Source organism: Ipomoea nil, unplaced genomic scaffold (genome assembly GCF_001879475.1).
Source record: "Ipomoea nil cultivar Tokyo-kokei standard unplaced genomic scaffold, Asagao_1.1 scaffold3069, whole genome shotgun sequence".
NCBI classification, from domain to species: Eukaryota; Viridiplantae; Streptophyta; class Magnoliopsida; order Solanales; family Convolvulaceae; genus Ipomoea; species Ipomoea nil.
Genome location: NW_017619497.1, coordinates 9,838,216 through 9,859,410, shown reverse-complemented (window position 1 = coordinate 9,859,410; position 21,195 = coordinate 9,838,216). Strand labels below are relative to the sequence as shown.

The following is a 21,195-nucleotide window of genomic DNA, read 5'->3' as shown; positions in this document are numbered from 1 at the left end:
TCTTTTTGATTCCTTCTTCCAATGTATAGAAAAAAAAATAATAATAACAATGGGAATACAAAAGGCAAAACAATGAAAAAGTAGTTTGGAGAGAGAGAGAGACAGTGAGAGTGATGGGTATTGAGTTTTTAATGGAATTGGATGTAATGTTGAGTAGTGTGGTGTAATATTGATATAATGAACATGGAGTCATATGAGGTTGTGGATTTTCCCCTTTCATTGTGACAACTAATGTTCACATGCTTCCCCATTATGATAGTGAGCATAAAGTGAAATTGAATCTAAAGGTCTTTTCAATGATATATAAAAACTTTTAAGGATGACCAATCACATTTTAAACTTCATTTTTGTAATTAAAAAAAAAAAAGTAATTCACAATTATAATGTACACTAGATAACTCCGCTCTTATATAATAGCCTAAAAAAATACACTGCAAACCCCGAGTTAGTGTTAACAATAATCAAACTTGTAATTTTTGACCATACCTTTCGGGGCAAACCATTAATATTTGAAGAGAACACACTATATACACAACTATAGTACACATCTTTAAAGAAATCTGATCCAATTTTGTATGGCTGTTTTGAAATGGGCCTAAAAAGGTGTATTAGGTGGCACACAAGCACATGACCAACTTATCATGCTCAAAGCAAAATGGGGAAAAAGCACTCAACCACTAGCTTAGCTTAATACTGAGGAAAGCCAATGAATTCACAGAGCCTAAAGAAAAGGATTCACAGTAAACCAATATCAAACCCAAGAGTTGTTGATAAACAATCTTACATATAGCATTATTCAAGCAATCCTGAATATAACCAAAAACAGTTCACCCAAAAGTTATAAACAATCTAGTCATCAGAACCAGGGGCACAGGCTTCACATAGCATAACAAAGCATTCTCTTTTGTTTTTGTTTTTGGTTTTTTGTTTTGTTTTTGGTTTTTGTTTTTGTTTTTCTGTTTTTGTTTCTTGTTTTGTTTTATGGGGGGTGGGGGAGGCGCTCAAAGAGTTCTTGTTTCACGTTTCCAATGCTGTTATCTTGCAGATGGGACACAGATTCTTCAGTATTAACCATTTCTTTATGCAATTAGTATGGAACAGATGCCCACACTGCAATGTGCCAACGTCTTCTCCAGCTACATACTCCTCCTGGTAGAATACGAAAGCATTAGTAAACTGATTGTCATAATTTCTCGTGTGTAGATAGAACAGCTCGAGATTGGACACAAGTCTTACCTGGCATATACAGCATGGCTCCACATTTGATGACAATCTTCGGCCAAGTAAGCATTCATATTTATGCTGTTTCATAGATCCCAAAATGGTTTCCTCACTCAACCCGGTGTTCACATTCCCTATGCGTTCTTCCAATGCCAACAGTTCCTGATAAACCGTATTGGCTCTTTTAGTAAGAATACCTACTAATTAAAGCATCTAGATGGAAGGGGAGAGAGTATGTCACCTCATAAGACATGCTGTCAACATCAAGCCTCATATCTCTATGCCTATCATGAAACTCGGCAACCCCATTAATAAACGGATCAAACATTGCATAATCCTGAAAATGCTTGTGTCAGTTTAATGTACATGCAAGAGGTAAATAACATAAATAAATCCCAGATACGAAGGAAACATTTGAGCTGAGCAGTTTCACTTGACAAAGCCATCATATTTTGCTAGTGTCTAAAGTTACCAAAACTACAACATAGAAAGTTCCTATCTTCAACCAACCATTACTGGCTTATCAATTTTCAATTCTCAAAATATCCTGTGCAGATCACAAGGGCAGAGAGCAAAATGCTTGAAAAGCATCTTTAAAGCTCTGTGAATATGAATGCAAGTACATATATTTAAAGCTATGGAGTAATTTATATTCAAAATACAGGTGAAAAACCAAACCTCAGCTCGCATGTTCTCCCTTTGCATAGCATTAAGTACTTGACGAATCTGTATTAAGAAGATCAATTTCAGCAAGATCTTATACCTTTTAGCATGAAAAAAATACAGCACAATAGCACATAATGTATCAAAATAATTCCTTAGTCATAGATTTATGCGCAATGACACTAAAGCTTGTTATTAAAATAACTTTAGCAAGCAAATATAGACAACAATGATCCAACATCATGATTAACTACACATTTCAGTATTCCAGCTCCAGACATAGATTGTTTTCTCCTACTGATATCTTTCAAGCCAAGAAAAGCATAAGAAGAGATTCCAGAAAGGAACCTAATGATTAGCAGAACATTAATAATTTAATATACAACTTCTCAGTGGATACAGAAAGTTCACCAAGTGAAAAACCACCTGGATACAGACACAGGCCCCTTCAGAAAACCAAGTCTAATGATTTCAGAAATGTCAAATATGAAATAATAACATCAGATCAAACCTCAAGATATGTGTGTGTGAGAAAAAAAACTGTCTCTATTTAACATGCACAATTTGAATGAAGAAAATAGATTTCACTAATTAATTATATGCATTCTGCTGTTCAGACTATGCTCAATAAATATAAGGTCTATAGAAACTTTGTGTGGGCACAAGACACAAAGTATAGTAATATCAGCAAGAAATAAGGTTAAGAGGAAATAGTAAAGAGAGATTCAGGCGAGGAAGAAGTCCACCCATACATACATACATGTATATATTGTTTCACATATATCATAAGATGTTAGGTGTATTATATGTCCAACAACTAAGATACTATCCTGATTCATTGGACATTGCAATTGAAGAACATTCATGGAAACAAAGAGCATAATAAATAATACTCCTGCTGTAGTAATAATAACAATAATAAAATAAAAAATAACAAAAACAACTAAAGCAAACCTCAGATACCATTCTGTGTCTCCCTTCAATATCAGCAGCTAAAGCACGCCAACTGCCGTGATCATCACCTGGGGCCTCAACTGCCCTCACAGTTGACTGAAGATATGGTCGACGATTACCCCTGCTACTAGATAGGGATGACATCACTGGCTCCTCTGAGGATGTAGTGCCTGAAGGCAGTTGTGAAAGATGACCTCTGTGGCTTCGTTGCTCATATTCTGAAGGTGTAAAAAGAGCCCAAGGTGAAGACTCTGACAACCTTTGGTGGCTGCGAATTGTCGGATTCTGATTAACCGCCCGTCTTGTAGGATATGCCTGTTGACTAGAACCAGGGCAAGTTGCAGAACTAGAAGGAATGTCTTGAGATGGACACGAAGTGGCTAAGTTCCAGTTAGCACCATCCTGTACCAAATTTCTTGCCTCAGTAGCAGAGTAAAATATTTGATGCTCTCCACTGTTTCTAAGGGATCTTCTGAAGCTAGATTCACCCCACAGTCCAAAACTTCTTTCTCCACAAAGCATATTTGGACTTGAAGAACTGCCACCTTGTGCATCTTGAGAACCACTCCATGGAACTGAATGTATACCCCTTGAAAAGCGAGGAGCATATGTTGACTCTGACTGATTTGGAGGATTAGAATCAACTGGTGGAGATCGATGATGTCTTGATTCCCTATAACTAATTGAGAAAGGTCTTGGTGGCACATGACCTGAGCTAACATTAGAATACCCCATAGAAGACCCTCCAGGCTGTAAGCCAAATGCAACTGATTGCTGATTCCCTATATTATCCCTAATGCCAAAGTTCCTTGTAGAGCTATCTGTAACGCCAATATCAACACTTAAAGGTGGGAGCATATCAACAGCTTCCACTCTTGTACCAAGCCCATTTCTTGAATTAACTTGATCCAAGATACCAGCATTGGAGGATGAAGATAAATTAGAGCTGCTAGAAGCATAAAAAGCAGGAACACTATGATGTACTATGTCATCAGCTCGTGGATTGGAGCTTGAACTTCCACCTGCACATGACTGTCCAGGTTTACCTTCCAGGCCTTTTCGCTTGCAAGACAAGCCCCACATACCCAAAGAAGAATCTGAAGCATCATTATTTCCCATAAAATAATCAGAATGGTGTGAAGTTCCTAAATTGTTAGAAGAAACACCAAAAGCTGGAATAAGCTCTGTTTCAGATCCCCCTGACTTGCAAAGATTTGGAGGCAGACTTCTTCTTGTGGCCAGATGATCATCATCATAGTGGTATGAGCCACTCATATTAGCATTTCCAGGGCTATGATTAGAACTAAAGGGAGGCATACTGGACCTACCAATTAGATTGCCAGCATATTGACTGCCACCTCGTTCATGAATGAAATTGTTAGAAGGCTCAAATCCCCTTTCTTCTAACCTTGGATCAGGCTCATTAGCTACAGCATAATTGGTTGATGAAGATGACCAACCATGCCCTATATTCAAATCACTGCCAAAAACACGATCATTTGAATTTGCAGTGGAACTAGACTCACCTTGATCCCAGCCACTGAAACTTGGTGCACAATCAGCATTTCTGCCGCCAACAGCAACCATCGAGTTTGAAAATCGACCATCAACTGGATCCAGCAGGTTCTCCCAAGGGCTTGACTGATCCATGGAAGCGTTAGTGTACACAGATCCCTGATTAAGATCAATTGTCTCAGGAAATGAATCCAAAATACTTCTCCTCCTTTGCATCTGTTCCACTTAGATCTCCTGATTCCCAAGGCAGCAAATTGAATTCAATTCCCAAGTCAATCTGAATTCACAAAATGTAAAGCAGATAGCAAAGGAACCAATCAGATGATGGGAAAATGAAAATCTAACCCAAAAACTTCATCCAATTGCAAAAACTGTATATAATAAGAGAAATTTGGAGCATACTCAATGCTCCACACCCATAGAAATGCTCATAGCTTTGCAAGAGAAGAAGCTATGAGAAACAAAGGCAGTAAAGTATTCAGACAACTCATAGCTAAAGAAATTTTCACCCATATAGATGATCCTCTATAAATATCTGTAATAGAGTCGATAGTACTCAAAAAAAGAAAAGAAATAAAGAGCTGAATTTTAAGCAACACAATGAGTTAAGGAGCTTAGGAGCTACGAAGTATGATTACTTCATGACCATAGCAAAAATCCACTACCATTCGCTGATGGTTTCCTCCAACAACCATCAAAGTAGAATCTTTGATGTCCCCAAACAAAGACTATTACGGAGTATTATACATTAAAAACTAAGTAAATTAACAAATTAAAAATACTCAATTAGCAAAATGGTCAACCCAAAAGAAATGAAAACATCAAAATCAAGAAAACCTTATACCTATAGCAGAATCGGAGATCGTACATGCAAATTAAAGTATACAAGAAGTTAAAGATACACATACAACTTCTTTGCAAAGGAGATCATTTCAGATAAGCACCGATACAACCAAACAAACGATCAGAGACTGAATTTGAGAAAGTAAAGCATTGAAATGAACGGGTCGAGATGAAAACCTAAGGAGCTGTTACAGATGATGATCGGGTTACCCGAGGAGGGGAAACAAAGGCGTTCCTCAGAAATCAGCCAACACTTCCTCGGTGCATATCTAAAGATTCCTTGTGTGTGTATAGGGTTTCATAGTTCCATTCCTGAGCAGCAGAAGGCGTACGGCAACCGCCCCTGTTGGCGGATATAGATTGCGGTTTTGTGTGTGTGTGTGAGTGCGCGATGGAGAAGACGGCGAGGTGACGACAGGCAGCGAAGTTCCGCGAGGGGGGTGGGTTGTGTAGATTATAGATTATGCGGAGATTAATGCGTAATTAGTTCCCATCGGCCGTGTTTGGATGACCAATAATTAATTCCAAAGTTTGGCGTATTAACAACTATTCCGTAGATGTACACGTCGCTTCGACCTTTATACTTTTTTTTTTTTTCCTTTATTAATATATACAACATATGTTTCTTGTCTTTGTGGAACGAATCTTATAAACCTGTTTATATATAGGACTATGATAAGATAAATTGAATCAATTTAATTTTGATACTTAATATCAAATTGTATATTTACTTCTATTCACAATGAGCATATTCTTAACTCAAACCTCCAACATTTGTATCATATTTTTTTGTATTTATCATTTATTAAAAAAAATTAGGGATTTTTACAATCTGCCTATCAAAGCCTGTATTGATAATACAAGTTATAACCATATTTTAAAAATTATAACTATATATAATATAATATAGTATATTTAATTATAGCACATACTATATATTAACATACATACGAATAATATTTAGTATAACAATATATATAATTATACTAATATTATTGATACTAGTGTTCGATCAATATAATTGTTTAAATGTGATAAATAATATTAATTAAATAAATAACAAGCAAAAAAAAAGTTTTTTTCCCCCTTATTTTATTTTAGATGACAATAGAAACGCACTGTCACTATCTAATGATGTGTAATGAATAAATTGCTATATTGCGTAATAACTCACAAATCGCACATACTAAGTAACTTGCACGTGAATTATGATCATCTCCTTTCGGTGCATTATTTTTTCTTTCATAATTTGTTTATAGTCGTGTTTGATAATTTTTTTAAAAAGAAAAATGTGCATTATTGTTGTTTACCAAAAAAAAAAAAAAAACAATATTTTGTATATCCTAAATGGTCAATTTTGTCACTGTCAAATGAGCAAATTGGGTGAAATGTTTTCTTGCATCTATGATTTATTATATGGAGTAAATGGTCATTATCACATACAACTAGTAAAATTCACACAATTGTCATTAAATGTTGTATTGAAGAATAACTTATAAATATAATGGAATAGTTAGTTGGCTATATGGAACACAACAACACCAATAGGTGATAGTGTTACATGTCATTAACATGGCACATCATAAATGCTTAAAAGTCCTACAATATAGAATGTGATTATTACTTGAGAAATTATATAGAACAAAAATTTGGAGCATAGCACACACATACAAGATTTGGTCATCCAATATTATAGTTGTATTAATATTTTGTTTATTAGTTGTGCTATACTGATAGATGCATAATTTTTTCGATACAATGTATTAAAGTATAGTTGAATTTTAGAGCATCGCGTGGGTGTGCCGTATTCTTATTAGTTTTATACATCCTACTTGTAAATTGTCGTTTGGTGGAGTTGGCGAGTTCGTGAGAGAGGATTGTATGGGTATTCTTTATTCAGTAGACAATAAAAGTTATTATACAAGTATACGACATTAATGTTTGTGTGGATGTTTCAAGTGTATTCTCTTTCTCTTGATAAAAATATCATATCACACCAACACACTCAACAACCAAAAGTGGCCACACTTATTAACACCGTCTCGGTCAAATTCGTTGCATAGATTTGGTATAGTATAATTTATTTATCATGTATAATTTACATTACAAACTATTACACAAGAATGTGATTTACACAGAACACATTATTGGATAATGATCGTGTTTCCATTGTAAGCTAATAAAAAAGTGGCGACACTCCCAGCAATTATACCATAGACCTGAGTCTACTCGCAAGATGGACTTGGGTCCAAAATACATAATTTACATACTGAATGTTTACATTGTAATTGTGTATTTTTGGACTCGGATTCACATTGCAATGTGCGCAAATTATGCCATGGAATCGTGTTCACCGAGAATGGTGAACACAAGGCAAAACGACGTCGTTTTTAGGCAAAAAAAAAAAAATTCGCGGATGTGGAGTTAACGGCGCGCGTTTGATCAAATTATGAATTTTCTGTTATGAGATTATGAATTTTATGAAAATTCATAATCTCATAACAGAAAATTCATAATCGCATAACAGAAAATTCATAATCGCATAACAGAAAATTCATAATCTCACAACTGAATTTTATAATCTCATAACAGAAAATTCATAATCTTATAACAGAAAATTCATAATCTCATGGTTCCAAAGTGAATGTGTAGGCATGGTTCCAAAGTGAATGTGCAGGCATGGATTCATAATTTATGAATGTCCGTGATTTCGGACGGGAATGTGTAGGCATGGTTCCAAAGTGAATGTGCAGGCATGAATTCATAATTTATGAATGTCCGAAATCTTTGTTCACCTCAAATTAAAGTGAAACCGCAAAATGTGAAAATAAAGAAGAAAAATCACGCAATTAATTAAAAAAAAAAAAAAACGAGATAACAGTGTACTAACACTGTTGGAACCGTGTTCAACATGAATGGTGAACACGGTTCCATGGCATAACGTCCCTGCAATGTGGATCTGGGTCCAGAGAATAATTTGCACAACACTCCCGTTTTGGGCTGTTTATATTCATGGCCCAGTTAGTTGCCAATCCAAAGGCCCATTGAGCAATAAACGACTCAAGCATTTGCGGCCCAAATGTTGGGTAGGGATTACCCCATTAGCTCACTACTTCACCGTACTCATAAATATGTTCAAAACCCTAATCCCATAAATTCTTCCTCACAGCCATTCTCGCCCTTCGACAGCAGGCTTAGTATACACAGCCGAGGAGAAGAAGAAGAAGCAGCATGGCGACGGCGCCGGTAGAATCTGTTCAATGCTTTGGGCGTAAGAAGACGGCGGTGGCAGTGACTCACTGCAAGCGCGGCCGCGGACTCATCAAGATCAACGGCGTGCCAATCGAGCTGATCCAGCCCGAGATCCTCCGCTACAAGGCCTTCGAGCCCATCCTCCTCTTGGGCCGCCACCGCTTCGCCGGCGTGGACATGCGCATTCGCGTCAAAGGAGGAGGTCACACTTCCCAAATCTACGCCATCCGTCAATCCATCGCCAAGGCCCTTGTAGCTTTCTACCAGAAGTACGTGGATGAGCAGTCGAAGAAGGAGATCAAGGACATCCTCGTTCGCTACGACAGGACCTTGCTTGTAGCTGACCCGAGGCGCTGCGAGCCCAAGAAGTTCGGTGGTCGCGGTGCTCGTGCCAGGTTCCAGAAGTCCTACCGTTGATCGCATTTCCAAAATTTCGTCCACATCTCAATTAGTTGTGCTATCCTTCAGTAAGATGTTCGTTAAAGTTTTGATTTTTCTGTTCTGAAAAAACATCATTTTGTGACAGTTTTGATAGACCTGGTCTGTAGTCTTACTTTATGCGTATTATGTTGGTTGTTGACTAATGTTAAAATGTTTTTGATATTCCAAGCTTTTAATGTGCCCTGAATCTTGCTAATAAATGCTTAAACCTACTATTGTTGTTTGAATCCAAATCTTTGCCACCTTAAAGCTTTATCCAGGATTCTTCCACCCAAGCACTTTAACTGCTATTTGCGTGTATATGCATATATCAAGTTATACCTAGGATTTGCAAGAAAGTTGCAGGAGTCCCAACACTACTTTACATTATAGTGGTGAATTGTGTTAACATAGTTATTGGTGCATTTGCTTGTTCTATTTTTGCTTTAGTTGTTGATGTTACTAAATCCAACACATTATAGTTTCTGTTAACAAAATAGCTCAAACATCTTGATAAAGAATGTGTTGTCTTTGAATCTTTGCTTGTAAAGTAATGGGTATTATACAAGGCCATGGAAATGTGAAACTTGAGACTCTTCTGCCATTGACATCAATGTTGTGTAATTGTGTTCATCCTTTGGAACTTTGGAAGTGACAAAGGTTTTGTTTGTTTCTTCTGCATTTGACATCAAAGTTGTGTGTTGTCCTTCGGAAGTGACAAAGGGCTTCTTTGTTTCTTCTGCATTCAGCATTTGACATCAAAGTTGTGTTTGTCATTTGGAAGCGACGAATCGTTTGTTTCTTCTGCATTTGACATCAATGTTGTGTTCATGCTATGGAAGTGACAAAGGTTTCATTTGTTGATACACAAGTTTAATGTGTCTTGGCTTTCCCATCTACATGGGGGGGAATCTTTGACCTTAAACTGCTAATCCATATGATTTGAATTATATGCAATTGTCTTGGCTCATAGGATAATAGGCCCCTCTATCTCTGAAGTTCATGTTTTGGAGCTTTTGGAAACATCTCATCCAAAGTTCTTTGAATCTTTGTGCATGCTGTTGATTCAACCTTGTTATTGTATGCTTTGTGTTAAATAAGTTAAATAACTCAGTACTCCAGGGCAGTGCTCAGATATGGAAGTGAGCTTTTGAGAGTACAAAAATGCGTCTTTGGAAACTGTTTTGCTGGATAAGCCATGGATATATCCAAGCTTTGTATGAGCTGTTTGAAAATGCATTATATCAAGTGGCTTTTCATTGCCCCTAATGACTTTGCCCAGCTAATCGGCTATGCTATAGTCTTCAAAATTGTCAATTTCTTCAAATTATTCTGTCATGTGGCTTGTGATATCTGAATTTGTCTTGTTTGAGCAATTTTCACCATAAATTGCTCAAACAAGACAAATTCCTCATCAGAAACACACACCAATTCTTTTTTTGTTGCAATTCCACCGCAACCAAAATTTTATTGTTTGGTTAGAGGGAATTGCAATCCCATTAAAACTCCCATCCCTGTTTCTCAGTATTGAAATTCACAGCCTGTAGAAAAGAAAAAAAAAGTGTGTATTGACAAATTCGTCTTTAAATTATTAATTATTAAACAAGATTATTTTAGTTTTTATATCACTTATGTCTTACCTTTCATTAATTCTATTCCTACTTGTCAAATAATAAAATTTAAATTCATATATTATTCTCACCTTATTTCGTATAGTTATATGCATCTCAACAGTAAGGGGCCGTTTGGTTCACGGAATGTTAGATTACCTTAGGGAATGTTAGATTCCCGTGTTTGGTTAAAATTGAGGTATGTAATATTATCATGTTTGGTTTAGGGTTATCTTTATATATATATATATATATATATATATATATATATATATATATATATATATCTAATATCCTTAACATATTTTCATATATTTTAATAAATTTAATCATTAAATTAAATAAATAAGATAACGGTATCATATTAATAATAATAATAAGCTAACATAAAATATATATCTTTAAATAATTAGAATTAAAATGACAATTCATAAATATGCAAGGTTATCTTACATTACCTAACAAAATGAAGGGAATCACATTCCTTTCAAAATCCTATGTGGAGGGAATGTTACATTCCCTGGGAATGTTATATTCCCTCAGAGAAAATGAACCAAACATAGGAATGTAAGCTCGGGAATGTCACATTCCCTTGGTTATATAATATAACCTGAACCAAACGCCCCCTAAAAAAGTTAAAACTTAACAATGATAAAATGAAAAAGCAAAATCCAGACTTCAAGATGATCAAGAGATGATGTCATGTAAATGACCAAAATGCTGCGGTCTTTCAGTTACAAACACTCAATATTGCAACCTGATTGATAACATAATAAGTGATCAAAGTAGCAGGCTTATTATGCTTCTTAGTCATTGTTGTAGCAAGCGGCATAGAAATGTAATTAGCCACGCTTAGGAATTACTGCACAATCAGTACAAATTATCTTTGTCCATAAGTTGAATTTTGAAACATACCCAAACGGTAATTACTTACCTATATTACTCGACTGTAAAATACTAAAATTGACTTTTAAATAATGTCGGAAATGGATACTTTTGAGCTTGACTACGCTACTCGGCATGCGTTGGATTTGTTGGACCCGACTGGCTGTCCAGTGTAGGGGGTCGGACTGGTGAGCCCGACTGGGTGTGGCACAGGTGGTTAAAAGATATTTTTTGAGATTTTCTTACAGATTTTGTGTGGGATTTCCTTTTTTTTTTTTTTTTAATATTTGGAAAGAAGTGTGATGATTTGCACAATTTTTCTAAGATCAAAGTTGTTAATTTGTCCTCTTTCATTTTCAACGCTTGTAAATCTTATATAAATACTGGGCACATGCAAATTGTAAAAGTCAAAACCTAATTCTTTCCATCGCAGTATCGCTTAACGTTTCCCATATCATCAAACTCTCTCAGGACCAAAGCTGCTGAGCTCTCTACCTCTTGTGGCAGCCACTCTAATTTGCTTCAACAGCGCAGCTCGAACTCTTTCTAAATTAAGGTATCAACTCCATATAATCTCACACTAAGTTTCTTTTTGTTTGTTTTTTATCTTTACGGAGTTGACTAAATCTGTGGAGATGATTCCGGAGTATCTCAATTTGTGGAATTGATTTGATCTTTCGTTATTCGATAGTCCAAGCCTTTATTTAGTGTGGGTGGACATTGTTCTTGGAGATTTGAAATCTGGGGGCTGTAGTAGAGTTGACTGAACAAGCAGAGGAAATCATCGATGTAGTTGATTTCAACCTCAAGATGCATGCACTTCAATTACCCGTTTCCCTGTTAGAGATAAGAAACCTAAAGTTTGTTGCTTTTTGTTTGCACTGGTGCCCAATGTGGTTCCACATGCGATCTGGCCAGTACTTTACCCATTAATTGGATTGGCCGGTCCGGTGCGAACGAGTCTGAGTATGATACGGGCTGGCTTAAAGGTGCTACAAAAAAAAAAGTGGTTCCACATGTGACATGTGCCAAATGCGGCAAATGAATGCTTCGACTTTCTTAAAGCTTCATGATTTATATGTTTATTTATGTAATGTGATATGATATGTGGTGTGATTTGGAATGGGAAGTTGTTAGCAGTAACTATCATGCATCTCAAATCTTAAAATGTTATAAATACTTGCTATGAACTTCTGGGCTATTTATTGCTTCCACATGAGGATTCAGGTTGATTCTTAATTTCCAGGTGATTTGCTTGGACGTATATTGATAATTACCTATATGGCTGGCAAAGATTCAAAAAGTTCGAGTTCTAGTGAGTGCTCGCATTCTATTTTCTCTAAAGTATTTTTGGACTTGCCCTTTGGTTTATGACTCATGATTTTAAGATTGCTTTGTTATTTGTCTTTCAGAGGGGAAAAAGAAGGAAGTAAAGAAAGAGACTGGTCTAGGTCTTTCTTACAAAAAAGATGAAAACTTTGGGGAGTGGTATTCTGAGGTAAGCATGGAAGTTCAAGCATCTAAAATTTTGTGGTGCTCCTTAATGAAAAGAAAAATTCTTCTTCAAAACCACTGACTTTTTTTGGCCTTCCATTTGGGTTTTCTATGACCTTTTTTACCGTATATTTAATCTTATCCTTTATCTGTGCTATGGCTTCTAATATCTCAATTTCTATCTTGTTTTCTCTTTACGAATAGTATAGGTGGTTGTTAGTGGTGAAATGATTGAGTACTATGACATCTCTGGTTGTTACATTCTGCGACCATGGGCAATGTCCATCTGGGAGATTATGCAGGTAAGTTTTTAGTTTGAAGTGCATTTCTGGTCGTAATTTTTTAAGTGTTGGACATTATTTTTGGTAGGGGATAAATGACTTCAATAATGCACTATTCAATGTTGTAAATATGCAGAGCTTTTTTGATGCTGAAATTAAGAAAATGAAGATCAAGAATTGCTACTTCCCACTTTTTGTGTCTCCTGGAGTCCTACAAAAAGAAAAGGACCACATAGAGGGTTTTGCACCCGAGGTAACAATGTATTTCTAATTAAAACCCGTCCATTTCTTTCTATGAGGTGTGGACAATCAAGAATATCTGGGAATAGAAGGCCAACTTGCCATACTTTATAACTATTGCTTCATTTTGAACTTTCTGCAGGTTGCTTGGGTTACAAAATCAGGAGAGTCTGAGTTGGAAGTCCCTATTGCAATTCGTCCAACTAGTGAAACGGTTATGTATCCATATTTCTCGAAGTGGATAAGAGGACATCGTGACTTGCCTTTGAGACTCAATCAGTGGTGCAACGTTGTGCGTTGGGAATTCAGCCATCCTACTCCTTTCATAAGGTGTTTTTAAGGGTTTTCTTTTTCTAAATGTTCTATACGTTTAGCCTCTACTAGTCCACTTCTCTCTTACATTTTGAGAGTTCTTGTAAATTTTCAGAAGCCGTGAGTTTCTATGGCAAGAAGGGCACACTGCTTTTGCAACCAAGGAGGAGGCAGATGCTGAGGTTTGTCTTACATTTAGGGGCCTGTCCAAAATAATTTGTCTTACATTTTCAAAATCATCACAAAATAAGATCCAATAAACAACTCTTTATTAGCCAATAGCTTGGTTTTATGAATTGTAACACATAAATGATGATACGAAAGATATTTGTTCTGAGATCTTGTTTCATGAAAACTTTCATATCAGGTTCTTGATATTTTGGAACTATATAGACGGATATATGAAGAATACTTGGCTGTTCCTGTCACCAAGGGAAAGAAAAGTGAGCTTGAGAAGTTTGCTGGTGGACTTTATACAACAACTGTTGAGGTTTGTATATCACTCGTTTCTACTAGTTAATATTTCATATTGGATGTTTGCTTTACAAATCATTTCAAAATTGTTGTCATGGGTGTGTTAAATGTTCATACATTATATTTGTTTCCCCAGGCTTTTATTCCAAACACTGGTCGTGGTATACAAGGTGCAACTTCACACTGCTTAGGACAGAACTTCGCAAAAATGTTTGAGATAAATTATGAAAATGAGAAAGGAGAAAAAGCTATGGTCTGGCAGAATTCATGGGCGTACACTACCAGAACGGTATAATAAGTTTCAATATATATATATATATTTTTTTCTAAATAATCCCTGCTATATACTACTCCTTGACATATTTTTCAAGTAGCCTCAGGCCATGAGGTGTCAGGTGTCCTGAGCAGGTCTTAACTATAGGAGACACCTTTAAACCCGTACCATACTCAGACTAGACACTAGTCCCCATTCGCATTGGGCCGGCCCAATTAAGGGGCAAAGTGTTGGCCAGATTGGTTTTTCCATACGAGATGGGGTTCGAACTCCCGACCTCTCTCAAGGGATGAGAGTGCACGGTCACTCACGCCAACCAAGCTGGTTAGCTATTCCTTGCTTTTGGTTGTAACTTCTCATTCTATGACAGATTGGAGTGATGATCATGGTTCATGGTGATGATAAAGGGTTGGTGATGCCACCAAAAGTTGCAGCAATTCAAGTGATTGTCATACCGGTGCCTTTTAAGGAGGCTAATACACAAGGGATCTTTGATGCTTGTGCTACCACTGTTAAAAAGTTGAATGAATCTGGTATTCGTGCGGAGGCAGACTTCAGAGATAACTATTCACCTGGGTGGAAATATTCTCACTGGGAAATGAAGGGGGTTCCTCTTAGGATTGAAATAGGACCCAAAGATCTTGAAAAAAACCAGGTATTTAGTCTATATTTTGTTCTATTAATGTTTGCAAAATTATGAAGAACTATGGAAGGGCAAACATCGTATCTGAGGTGGCCTCTTGATTTTCTATTTATACATTGAAATATTGACTGATTATTACAAAGGCAATGCTGAATATCTCTTTTTCAGGTAAGAGCTGTCAGGCGTGACACTGGCTCTAAAGATGATATCCCAATGGATAGCATAGCTGAACAAGTAAAAGACTTGCTCGCCACTATTCAACAAAATCTCTTTGATGTCGCAAAACAAAAACGAGATGCCTGCGTCCAGGTTGTGAAAACCTGGGACGAGTTTGTGAAAGCTCTGAACCAAAAGAAGTTGGTCTTGGCTCCGTGGTGTGATGAAGAGGTTTGAATACAGTGAACAATAATACCTTTTGCTTTGCGCTAATTTCAATCATAAAATTGGCCAAATCCTCGCTGCTTTCTTTTCATATGACCTTTTGCTTTGTGCTGTGTAGGATGTTGAGAAGGATGTGAAGACACGGACGAAAGGAGAGATGGGTGCAGCAAAGACGCTATGTTCTCCATTCGACCAGCCTGAGCTACTAGAAGGTACCGCTTCTTACAGTCATATTACTCCAAGGCTTTACTCTTTTTTTTTTTTTTTTTTTTTTTTTGAGTACTATTGACTCTGTTACAATGCAGTATCTGTTCATAAATACTTCCTCAACCTACTGAAGCACAAATTCTAAGGCTTTACTTAACATAGATAGAAGTTTGATATCGTTGTGCTTAGTTTATGTTTGGCACATTTAGAATTTAAAATAAAATTAACGTCATTGCATTTCACATAGTTATTACACTGAAGAGTGAAGCACTAACAAATACTGAGCACTTTGCCCCTATTGGGAGGGGACTTTGATCATCATCCCCTCCACCCCATCATTGTTCTTGATCTCTTTACCACTTGTAGTTCCCAAGTTGACATATGATTTCAATTACTGAAAATGAAAACGTGTAATGCTTCTTTTTTGGAATTTGCTTCTCACAGGAACCTTGTGCTTTGCCTCGGGCAAACCTGCGAAGAAATGGACTTACTGGGGCCGAAGTTATTGATACGGTTGATTATACAGTTGGATTATTTACTAGATGACTGTCTCAGACGACTATATAGTTTATCTTCTACTTTAGCACTTCGAAACCGTTTTGACAGGTTTTTTTTTTTTTTTTTGCCCAGAATGCTAGTGTCTCTAAGTAAATTTTTGTATGATTGTTTGCAAGAAAGTTGGATTTAGGAATCTTGACATACCAACAACAAGCTCCTAAAGTGGAAGACAAATCTAAGTATTTCCTAAGCATCTTGTTACCAATCAGCTTGACAACTTGTTTTTGTTTCCTTTTTTTTTTTTTTTTTTTTTTTTTTTTTTTTTTTTTTTGCAATCCCTAACCACAAAGTTTTAAGTTTGGCTTCTTGAAAGAGCTTTCTATTGGTCTTATTGGTTTGAACTAGTTAGCTATGGTCCTTTACTGATTAGAGTTATGTGTCGGATTTCACAAATAATTACGAGTTTTCCTGTATATTAAAGTTTGACAATTGTTTCAAAGAAATAAACACCAATTTTCAAATTACAACGTGTTTATTTATTTATTACATAATCAGAGCCCACCAAGTGTTTTGTCTAAACATCTAATGAAGAGTTCCATCAACCGGCCTAAAACATAATTAGAAAAGATTATACGACGACCAAAAACAAGTAATGACCCATTAAACACGGAGTAAATGGTTGTCAATTTCCCCAACAAGTACCAACCTTCTTGTCTAGTCCTCCCCCTTATTTTGGCTTATTAAGTCTTAATCACCATTAGTAAAGTTCATTACTTTTGTTTAAATTGTTGTCATTATCATTGAAAAATATATCAAACTATGAATAGACATTGATGTAAGCTTCAAATTTGACCAGGTTTTATCCCAACTTTAAAATTTTTATTTTTTTGAAGTAGTCGTCTAAGATTAAAAATAAAAAATAAAAATTGTGTGGTTAAAGTTAAATTGTGTCGACACCTAACTAACACAAATGGGTAGAATTGTATTGGATAAGGTTATAGGACAACCCACTTGCCCTATGGAGCTCTCTCTAGTGCACTTTCTGACCTCACTAGTGTACTTTCCGAGCATATTAATTAGTGTATTTCTCGACCTTGAGAAGGCATGCATACTTCCTGGTCTTATTATATTAATAGTAAACCTCCCGGTCTCATTACTCATTAGTAGTAGACCTCACTGGTCTCATTATCAAATAAACTTACCGGTCTCCTTGTGTAAACTTCTCGATTCTATCCGGCGAGCATGCCAATCGAGATATAAACATAAAAACAAAGCCAACCAAATCCAAGCACAACCGGTCTCGTCCATAACTAAACAATGATCACCAAACATCCCATCACGTAGTCAAACCCCTAAGGACACATGGCAAGCCTAGCTACACCGCTCGATTTCCTTAGGACACGTGGAGGACATGTAGAGCACCCGACATGTGTCCCCTTTCCCATCCCTATATAAAGGACATTTATTGCACATTTAGGGGGACTTTTTGCCCCAACCTACACCACTCCACTCGGAGCCTCCCAATCTCATGTGATCGGGCCCTTAATTAACTTCCCGATCTCATGTGGTCAAACCTTCATTTAGCTTCCCAATCATATTATTTCACCTCTAATTGAATTCCCATTCACATTTATCTGGCCCGAAATAATTTACTCTATCAGTATTGAAAACATGAATGTACACGAATGGCAATGACAAAATTGCAAGTCTTTTTAGTTAGGAGTCAATCCTACTATTTTCTTTAAGGGGCAATAGGCTATAACTACTCTTAACTTGCATATTGGTAGAGAAAGTAAATCATTCCAACCTTACACCTTACAACTAATAGCAAAAAAAAATTTATAAACTTATTTTGAATTGATTGACTTATTTTGGAAGCCACTCTATTATAGCATGTGGAATATTCTCTCATATTCTTAACTATAGCAATAACATTTATAGTATTCCCTTTTACTCTTTTGTAACTCCCGCTTCAACGATCAATTATATTTAATGTGATGTGATTTTTTATCTGTCTTCATCTCCAAGTTTGTCCTCCTCCCCTCGACTAACCAATTAAGCGCTTCTAACCAACTATTTTAAAAGATCAAATGATATTATCCCTATAAAATTTTACTCAATTTCTTTTATATGTATGTAGACTATAAAGTATAGGTCCACATTAATCCCTGTCCACATTCATACAAGCCATCCACCTAAATTAATCACCCTAAATAGTATGTCCTATATCATACTAAATATACAATGTGTAACTCCACATTTCACCCACGCACGTATAGTAGGTTTGCAAATATTACTAAAATAGCTACAAATCAACGGAATCTGCATGTAACGCCGTCTAGATTCCAAATTCTACAGTAATCAAAGCTGTGAATTTATTATTTCATTAAAGAAAATTAGAGCCCACAATTAATAACCCTCTTATAAAATATGGTTGCAGACATGAGACACCATAGCCAGCAGCACCCTTCAGTTCCTGAACAATAATTTAGGTAGCTCAGAAGAGTGATAGCTGGTCCCACCATCTGTTCAGAGTGGGTCCCGGAACCCTATCTTCCATCTGGTCTATATACACAAATTCCCAGACTCATCATAGGGCCATTGGTTGCTGTGCTGTTTGAATTTTGAAAGAAGAAAAGGTAATTCTGTGAGTCGACTCGGTACCCGAAAGTCCCTCCGTAATTCCTCCCTTTTTCTCTGTTCTTCTTTGACCTCCATTTGAGTGAAAGATTGAATCTTTGAAGTGGGATTTCGTTGTGTTTTGTGGGTTTCTGTTCTCTCTCTCTCTCTTCACTCTTGGACTTCGCCATTTTCTCTCTCTTGTTCAGAGGAAGGAGAATGAAGAACGGAGCAAAGCTCATAGTTTTCCACCCTTCTCTGCAAAAACAGGGTCTGGGAATTATGCCGGCGGCGTCTCCTCGTGTTCTGCTCCTCGTTTTCGTCTCATTCTTCGCTTTTGCGTTTGCCCTGAGTTTCTTCTCCGGCAGAGACGCCGTGCCGCCGGCGGGAAGCGGCGGGGGGTCGTCGGCGAGGCCTGAGTTGCCGGAGCCGGTGTTCGACGCGCTTGTGCATTACGCCACGGTTAATACCACGGCGGTGGCTTCTCGAATGTCGGCCGCGGAGGTGAGCGCCGTGGCGGCGACGCTCCGCCGCTGCGGAAACGCATGCAATGTTCTCGTTTTCGGGCTGACCCACGAGACCCTTCTGTGGCGTTCTCTGAACCATAACGGCCGGACGGTTTTCGTCGACGAGAGCGCGTATAAGGTGTCGAAAGTGGAAGAGAGACAACCTGGGATCGAAGCGTACGATGTTCAGTTCACGACGAAAGTTAGCGAGCTTTACGATTTATTGGAACACGCTAAAGAACAGCTCAAGAAAGAGTGCCGGCCGGTGCAGAATCTTCTCTTCTCCGACTGCAAATTGGCCATCAACGATCTCCCCAACCACATTTACGACGTCGCTTGGGACGTCATTTTAATCGACGGGCCACGCGGGTACTTGCCTTCCGCGCCGGGGAGAATGTCGCCGATTTTCACCGCCGGCGTGTTGGCCCGGAGCAAACCCGGCGGCGCCTCAAAGACGCACGTGTTTGTGCACGAGATTGACAGAGAGGTGGAGAGAGTAACCAGTGAGAGATTCCTTTGCCGGGACAACATTGTAGATTCCGTGGATTCTTTGGGGCATTTCGTGGTCGGAAAACTGAAACCTAACGACTACAAATTCTGTTCAAAGTCCGAATCGTCTTCGTCTTCTTCATCAAAACCATCGATGGCGGATCAGTGAACCACTGCAACACAGTGATCATTTCTACTTTCTCTATTTTTTTCTTTCTTTTTTACTTTTTATTATCATATTATTATATAATCTCTATATATAGCAAAATCTGTAAGATTTTAGAGCTCTTCAAGTGTGAAATATTTTGTTCATCAGAAGAAAAAACTTTCCCAAAAAAAAAAAAAAAATCAAATCAAATACCGAAATGTTCCTCATATCTTATCCAACTGAAAACTGAAAAGCAAAAGAAAAATGGCACAGTGTCTTTGAAATCGTGTGTCGGTGATAAGTCCATAAATGTTATTCCCACTCATCCAAACGTACGGCGACATTATGTTTGATGTTTTAAGAGATATGAAGGAATGTATTAAGTAAACCTTAGTCCATGGAAAAAATATAAACATCTTAGATGGGTTATAAGTTATAACTAATCAATTCTTCTTTTAAAGAGGTTGAATTTCTAACTCTAACTCTAATAAAGTATTTAAAAAGATGTAAATCTTGATTCAGTAAATTAGTATACATAAGAAATCTGTTCATTTTAAGTATTATTTTCACATTGTGTAAATTTGATCATTAATATCTTTTGTTAAACTTAATATGAATCATGCTTTATTATTTTATAAATATAAATGACTTTTGTATTAAATTAATAATAAATTTTGCAACGTTATACATAAAAAAACTACGGAGTAAAGAAAATAGTGCATAATTAATGAAAAGAAAAATTAGTAATATATTTCGGTAGTCGCTTTCATTCGAGGTAAATTAGATTCGGAATCGGTCACGTGGTTCACGTGATTAACGTCGTGCATAACGGCAAATACTGCAGTGAATAACTGACGACGAAAAATGCGCGGCAAATGTGTCGGTGAAGAATTGAAGGCCCAATGCGGCGGGGCCCATTCAACGTGCAGTTTAGCCTCGACCATACCTTGCAAAAGTTAGGTACCGTACAAAAGATATTGGGCTTGCGTTACTTTATCATCTCAAAACTTTAGCATAAAATTAGGCCCGATAAATTGTACGTAATTTGCTTTCTTATAGAGGCAAAAGCCAAAATTTATGGAAATGGTCTCATTTGATAAGCTAAGTCATTTATGTATTAAGAAATGATGATCTTGAAATGAGGGTCAAATGAGTGAATTATAATTTTTATATAATAAGATCACAAATTTAATTTTTATTAATAACATTTCGGTTGAATTCGTCAAACATTATTTTTTTTGTAGTTTAATTTCTTTTTACAATATT

General features: G+C 36.8%; 4 protein-coding genes across 9 annotated transcripts; 3 read left to right on the top strand and 1 right to left on the bottom strand.

Annotated features, from left to right (window-relative positions):
• Positions 1 to 691: 691 nt before the first annotated feature.
• LOC109165669 (E3 ubiquitin-protein ligase MBR1) lies at positions 692 to 5,690 on the bottom strand. 4 transcript variants are annotated; one of them, XM_019314533.1, is made up of 6 exons: positions 5,374 to 5,690; positions 2,839 to 4,630; positions 1,900 to 1,947; positions 1,463 to 1,558; positions 1,237 to 1,383; positions 692 to 1,149 (listed from the first exon to the last, which is right to left on the bottom strand). In XM_019314533.1, exons 2-6 carry the CDS (start codon positions 4,567 to 4,569, stop codon positions 1,018 to 1,020), a joined length of 2,154 nt encoding a protein of 717 aa, XP_019170078.1. In that variant the 5' UTR covers positions 4,570 to 4,630; positions 5,374 to 5,690; the 3' UTR covers positions 692 to 1,017. The 4 variants fall into 4 exon arrangements, with proteins under 4 accessions (XP_019170078.1, XP_019170080.1, XP_019170077.1 ...); XM_019314535.1 differs by having other exon boundaries at positions 2,848 to 4,630; positions 5,407 to 5,689; XM_019314532.1 differs by having other exon boundaries at positions 5,407 to 5,688.
• A 2,654-nt stretch (positions 5,691 to 8,344) lies between these two features.
• On the top strand, positions 8,345 to 9,116 carry LOC109165850 (40S ribosomal protein S16-like). Its single transcript, XM_019314808.1, has one exon. It carries the CDS (start codon positions 8,428 to 8,430, stop codon positions 8,863 to 8,865), a length of 438 nt encoding a protein of 145 aa, XP_019170353.1. The 5' UTR covers positions 8,345 to 8,427; the 3' UTR covers positions 8,866 to 9,116.
• A 2,652-nt stretch (positions 9,117 to 11,768) lies between these two features.
• On the top strand, positions 11,769 to 16,435 carry LOC109164559 (proline--tRNA ligase, cytoplasmic-like). Of its 3 annotated transcripts, none has more exons than XM_019313060.1 (13): positions 11,769 to 11,919; positions 12,610 to 12,678; positions 12,776 to 12,861; positions 13,067 to 13,159; positions 13,275 to 13,391; positions 13,521 to 13,708; positions 13,806 to 13,872; positions 14,058 to 14,180; positions 14,301 to 14,453; positions 14,809 to 15,093; positions 15,250 to 15,468; positions 15,581 to 15,701; positions 15,811 to 16,056. In XM_019313060.1, the coding sequence occupies exons 2-13, from the start codon at positions 12,645 to 12,647 to the stop codon at positions 15,876 to 15,878; spliced, it is 1,554 nt and encodes a 517-aa protein (XP_019168605.1). In that variant the 5' UTR covers positions 11,769 to 11,919; positions 12,610 to 12,644; the 3' UTR covers positions 15,879 to 16,056. The 3 variants fall into 3 exon arrangements, with proteins under 3 accessions (XP_019168605.1, XP_019168606.1, XP_019168607.1); XM_019313061.1 differs by lacking the exon at positions 15,811 to 16,056 and adding an exon at positions 16,114 to 16,435 and having other exon boundaries at positions 11,770 to 11,919; positions 15,581 to 15,674; XM_019313062.1 differs by lacking the exons at positions 11,769 to 11,919; positions 12,610 to 12,678 and having other exon boundaries at positions 13,062 to 13,159; positions 15,811 to 16,055.
• A 2,177-nt stretch (positions 16,436 to 18,612) lies between these two features.
• LOC109164663 (protein IRREGULAR XYLEM 15-like) lies at positions 18,613 to 20,157 on the top strand. The gene has a single exon (XM_019313190.1). The coding sequence runs from the start codon at positions 19,006 to 19,008 to the stop codon at positions 19,948 to 19,950; it is 945 nt and encodes a 314-aa protein (XP_019168735.1). The 5' UTR covers positions 18,613 to 19,005; the 3' UTR covers positions 19,951 to 20,157.
• Positions 20,158 to 21,195: the final 1,038 nt, after the last annotated feature.

Excerpts from the sequence above, each read along its gene's own strand:
- LOC109164559 (XM_019313060.1), top strand. The coding sequence starts at position 12,645 with ATGGCTGGCAAAGATTCAAAAAGTTCGAGTTCTA. Across the intron at positions 12,862-13,066 it reads TTGGGGAGTGGTATTCTGAG|GTGGTTGTTAGTGGTGAAAT; the intron begins GTAAGCATGGAA and ends CGAATAGTATAG. Across the intron at positions 15,094-15,249 it reads AAGATCTTGAAAAAAACCAG|GTAAGAGCTGTCAGGCGTGA; the intron begins GTATTTAGTCTA and ends TCTCTTTTTCAG.
- LOC109165669 (XM_019314533.1), bottom strand. The coding sequence starts at position 4,569 with ATGCAAAGGAGGAGAAGTATTTTGGATTCATTTCCTGAGACAATTGAT. Across the intron at positions 1,948-2,838 it reads GACACAGAATGGTATCTGAG|ATTCGTCAAGTACTTAATGC; the intron begins GTTTGCTTTAGT and ends TTCTTAATACAG. Across the intron at positions 1,384-1,462 it reads TTGACAGCATGTCTTATGAG|GAACTGTTGGCATTGGAAGA; the intron begins GTGACATACTCT and ends ACGGTTTATCAG.
- LOC109164663 (XM_019313190.1), top strand. The coding sequence starts at position 19,006 with ATGAAGAACGGAGCAAAGCTCATAGTTTTCCACCCTTCTCTGCAAAAA.
- LOC109165850 (XM_019314808.1), top strand. The coding sequence starts at position 8,428 with ATGGCGACGGCGCCGGTAGAATCTGTTCAATGCTTTGGGCGTAAGAAG.